Consider the following 5000-nt stretch of genomic DNA (forward strand, 5'->3'; position numbering starts at 1 on the left):
AATAATCTTAACTAACAAGATTCTTCTTAACATAGCTCTTGAAATTAAACATAAAGAGATCTTCAATCAAACAAAATCTGATTTTTTAAAATGAAATGTACATAAAATGAAATATAATGAAAAAAACTAAAGAGTAAAACCTACTGTAAATATTAAAAGTTAAAATTAAAAAAGGACTAGTCAATGACCATTCTATATTTTCTTATAAGCTAAAGAGCACCCAGAAAAATACCATTTGGTATGAAACAAACTCTAATTGAGGCACCCTAGGTAAGATGTAAAAAAATTAAAAGCTTTTTGCTACATATGTAATGAATAAAAAACATGGGTTTAACTATTAAACGCGTAGAAGTTTTATTTGCTCTTCTCTGAGCTCAGCCTTTGTATTTACAGCTGTTTTCAACATGTTTGTTGCCTCATTAAGATTGTCAACACTGTTGGCAATTTTATCCATGCTTGAGACAATCTTTTCCTTCATATTTCTATTAAAAGTATATTCTTCTTGAAGCAAGGGGATAATTTTGCCAGTCTGCTCACGCATCAAACATATTTCATTTACCAGCTGTTCTCTGTAGCTTGGGGGCCTCAGCCTACATTTTGTTCTACAAGGTGCAGGTAGGGTTGGTTGAACTCTGTGGTACATTTGGCTGTGCTTGATGTTCTGGCTGATTTACTGGACTGTCTAGCTGAGTTGATGGTTGTGATGGTTGTTGAACTTCAGATTGACCTGCTGAAGTGTGCTATTTAACAGGAGAGACGCTGGATTGGTACACTAGAACATTGTCCCTGCATGGAGTCCTTGGTTTCTAAATGGTGTGTCCTGGTATATAATGGCCGATCCAGAAGGAAGGACATCTCGAAGAATTTGGGTGGCTTTACAGTACCCATCCCTGTGGTTTGCTGCTTTGCCAGAAACTGTTCAAGTCTATTGGTTAATCGACTCCACATATCTGATACTTCCCTTGTTGTTACTGTTGAATCAATCTTCTGTAATTCTGAAGCAGCCTCTTCATAAATTCTTTTGTTTTTTCTCTTTTTGCTGTCAAATGCCTTAAAATGTTGTTGCATGAATCTGATAAGAGCCAGAGTAAGTGTGTCATCAAATTTTAACTTTTTGTGAGGTGGCTGTGAGTCATCGACATCAGATTCTGGTGACCTGGCACTGTGTAATGGGGTGTCAATTCCCCAATCTGGTTCCTCAAACTGCTCAAGGGCCTTTCTACCTCCTGCAATGTAGGTATGTTTCCTCTCACAGGATTCAGCTGCCTCTTTGGTGGTGAAGATCTTATCACAAAAGAAGCAGAGATGCTGCTCTCTCTTTCTGCAACAGATACAAAAAACTCTTAAAGTTGTTCTGTGCCATATATTGGTTTACAGCAAGTGGTTCACACCGTGGCTGACTACCTTTTTCAAACTGGTTGAAAGTTTTAAATATGTAATTGTTCATGTAATTCTTGATTATCTTTTTACTCTAAGAATGTGAAATAGATTCTGATTACCTGGCACTGTGTGATGGGGTGTCAATTTCCCAGTCTGGATCCTCAGACAGCTCAAGGGCACCTCTATCAACGTGGGTATGGTTCCTTTCACAGGATTCAGCTGCCTCTTTGGTGGTAAAGACCTTATCACAAAAGAAGCAGAGATGCTGCTCACTCTTTCTGCAACAGATAAAAATTAACTCTAGCTTTTCTGTATGATACATTGGTTTACAGCAACTGTTTCACACCATGGTTCACTATCACTTCTAAACTTTGGTTTAAAAATTAATAATGTGTAATTCTCTAGTTTCCTTGTACTCTAACAATATGAAATATATTATAAAGAGAAAAAAAAATACTAATGTTCATCATATACTATTTCAACAATTAAAGTATAAAACATGAAAAATTATAGTCAGAATTCAGCTTTGAACTTTGTTGCAAGAAAAATATTTCGGAAATGTGATACTTCCATTACTGAAGGAATATGTGAGTTGTTCTATTCATGGCTACATGGCTTTATGGAAAGCATTAATTTTGAAATCCCTGTTTTTCTATATGAAATTAACTTATCTGTAATGAATCAAATTTAAAATTAGTATATAGTATATGTGTGTGTGTGTGTGTATATATATATATATATATATATATATATATATATATATATATATATATATATATATATATATATATATATAATACATATAATATATATATATAATATATATATATATATATATATATATATATATATATATATATATATATATATATATATATATTATAATATTCTTCTGATATTTTATGATATTCTTCTGATATTCTATGATCTTCTTCTGATACTTTGTTGCCTATTGTTATTTGATATGTTATGTTATTTAAAAAATTGTATATCCATTTAAGTGGGGTGCCTATTATTCCGAGTTTTGATGCTTTTTTATGATGGCTTCATGGTTTACTGTATCGAATGCTTTTTCTAAATCTAAACAAGCTATTATTGCGTTTTTTTTTTCTTTGAAGGTTTTGTTAATATGTAAATCTATTATTTGCAGAGTATCTATTGTGGAATAATTTGGTCTAAAACCTGTCAGGTCTTGGCTTAATTTATTATTACTTTCCAACCACCATTTTAGTCTATTATTTATCATACTTTCATATATTTTTCCTAGGGTCAAAATCCTGCTTATAAATCTATAGGATTTTATATCTGTTGGGTTTTTTCCTGGTTTTAGTATCGGGTTTACTAATGATTTTTTGAATTCTTGGGGATATTCCCCTTTTTCCCATAAGTTATTAATCAATTCTAAGATTTTTACTAGTAAATAATTCGGGGCATTTTTATAGAATTCATATGGAATTTTATCTGGCCCATATGCTTTATTATTTTTTGCATTCTTTATTGTTATGGTTAATTCTTTTAATGTGAGTTTTTTATTTAAGCCTTCAGTACTTGGTTGTTGTATCATGCTTTTAAGTTCTGTATTTGTTAACAGGTTTTTTGTATTTTTGTTTATTATAGTTTGTGTTCTGTATCTTGGACCGGTAGGTCATTATGAATTATTGGGTAATTATTGATTTTATTATTACCTTCTAGTTTTTTAATAAAGTTCCATATTTTTCTTGTTGGGGTATTAAAGTCTAGTGACTGACAGAAATCTGACCAATTTTTTCTTTTTTCAGTCTCTATTGTTTTTTTTGCTATTATTTGGAGTTTTTTATATTCTATTCTGTTTCTTTCATTCGGATTTTTTCTCCATTTATTGAAGGTTTTATTTCTTTGTTTTATTGCTTCTTTACATTTCTGATTCCACCATGGTTTTATTGGCTTATTTTGATTTAAGTTACTGTCTATCTTAAAATGTTTTTTCCCTATGTTAATCATTATTTTTGTTATCTCTTTTAATGATTTTATCTTTTTCATATCTATTTTTCGTACTTCTTCTTTGTATGTTTCCCAACCTTCTTTGCTAAATTCCCATTTTTTTTTCTCTGTCTTGAGTTTCAATATTTTGTCTATTATCTTTAATAATTATTGGAAGACGATCACTTCCTCCATTGATGTGTTTTTACTTCTAGATGACTTAATTCTGGGGAACCTATGACTGAATCTATTGTGGATCCATTGCCTGTTTTTGGCTCCATTCTCGTAATTTGACCTTTTGGGGTTAATAACATTAGGTTGTTTTGATTTATTAGATTGAATAGATTTATTCCAGTGGTGTTTGTAGTTTTTTCATTTATTTTCGTGTTCCATAAGGGATGGTGGGCATTAAAATCACCTATTATTAGTTTTGGATTATCTACTTGATCAATATAGTGTTCTAATTCTTGTTGATTTATATTATTGCAAGGGTTGTAAACTAAAAGTACATTTAACCATTTTCTTTTATAGCTAATTTTTATAGCTAGTATTTCTAATTTGCTATTTTGTAATTCGTTCAGTTTTACTTTTATATATTGTATACTGTTTTGTACACAAATGGCAAGTCCTCCTCCTCTTTGTTCTGTTCTGTCTTTTCTTAATGTATCATAATTTTTTAATTTGAAATTATCATTTTTTAGTAACCATGTTTCGCAAACTGCGAATATCTCTAGATTTTCTTTGTATATTAGATATTCTATATCTATTTTTTTTGTTTATTATGGATCTGGCATTCCATAGAAGTATTTTATTCATTGAACCATATTAGTATTTCTTTAATATTAGGGGCAGCTTCTGTTAATATATCTGTTATTATTTCAATGATTGATTTGTCAGACTTTAAATATTCTATTATATTTGAAATTAATTTAAATACCTCTTTTGTAATTTCTAACCAACACATCTTTTTCCCATCTTTGCTTTTCCTTTCTTGTGTTATTATAGTTTTCTGTAGTGGTGTAGGAAGTGACCATGTAACTGGTGACTTTACAAGTTCTTTAGCTGTGGTAATTATTATGTTTTTCTGAATTGTTTGAATTGTTTTTTGTGTTTTAGGGTTTAATTGGTGGAAGAGTTTCTTAACTTCTAAGTTGTTCGGTGTTATATTTTTTTTTGTTTATGTCTTGTGCTTTTAAATGTATGGGGCATGTTTTGTCGTAGGCTGGATGATTACCTTCACAGAAAAAGCAATGTGAGGTGTTTTTACAGTCTTTAAATTTATGTCCTATTTGGCTACAATTACTGCATCTTGTTTTATTTTTACACGAGATAATACCATGTCCATACATGAGACACTTAAAACATTTTGATATAGGAAATGTATATTGATAAATTTTGTAGCTCATATGACCTATGGCTATCTTACTGGGAAGTGGACCTCTGAAAGTAATTCTTAAAGATTTAGTCGGTACCCAATTGTTTTGTCCCGGTATCTTATTTGGTTTATTTATTCTTATAATTTCTTCTATTTGGGTATCTTGTCCCCATAATACTTTAATTTTGTCTTTGATTTCTTTTATGTCAGTATCTAGTTCTACTGGGGATATTGTTCCATAATTACAACCTTGATTTTTATTTGATGTTGGTTGTTTGCAGGTTAT

The 5000-nt window shown here is 30.5% G+C and overlaps 2 protein-coding genes across 2 annotated transcripts in view; one reads left to right on the forward strand and one right to left on the reverse strand.

The window, feature by feature from the left end:
* LOC138862446 (putative nuclease HARBI1) overlaps window positions 1–270 on the forward strand; it is a 4235-nt gene extending 3965 nt beyond the window's left edge. The window contains exon 4 of the mRNA XM_070124844.1: window positions 216–270. Coding sequence (XP_069980945.1) covers window positions 216–270 — 55 coding nt within the window. The remainder of the gene's footprint in view (window positions 1–215) is intronic.
* The window catches only part of LOC113816390 (uncharacterized), a 6663-nt gene that overhangs the window by 1245 nt on the left and 418 nt on the right, over window positions 1–5000 (reverse strand). Inside the window, exons 2-5 of the mRNA XM_070124845.1 lie at window positions 4893–5000; window positions 4766–4779; window positions 1500–1658; window positions 1–1321 (exon numbers count right to left, since the gene is read on the reverse strand). The exon at window positions 1–1321 is cut by the window's left edge and continues 1245 nt beyond it; the exon at window positions 4893–5000 is cut by the window's right edge and continues 38 nt beyond it. Of these exons, the coding sequence (XP_069980946.1) occupies window positions 745–1321; window positions 1500–1658; window positions 4766–4779; window positions 4893–5000 (858 nt within the window). The 3' untranslated portion in view covers window positions 1–744. The remainder of the gene's footprint in view (window positions 1322–1499; window positions 1659–4765; window positions 4780–4892) is intronic.

Source organism: Penaeus vannamei, chromosome 8 (genome assembly GCF_042767895.1).
Source record: "Penaeus vannamei isolate JL-2024 chromosome 8, ASM4276789v1, whole genome shotgun sequence".
NCBI classification, from domain to species: Eukaryota; Metazoa; Arthropoda; class Malacostraca; order Decapoda; family Penaeidae; genus Penaeus; species Penaeus vannamei.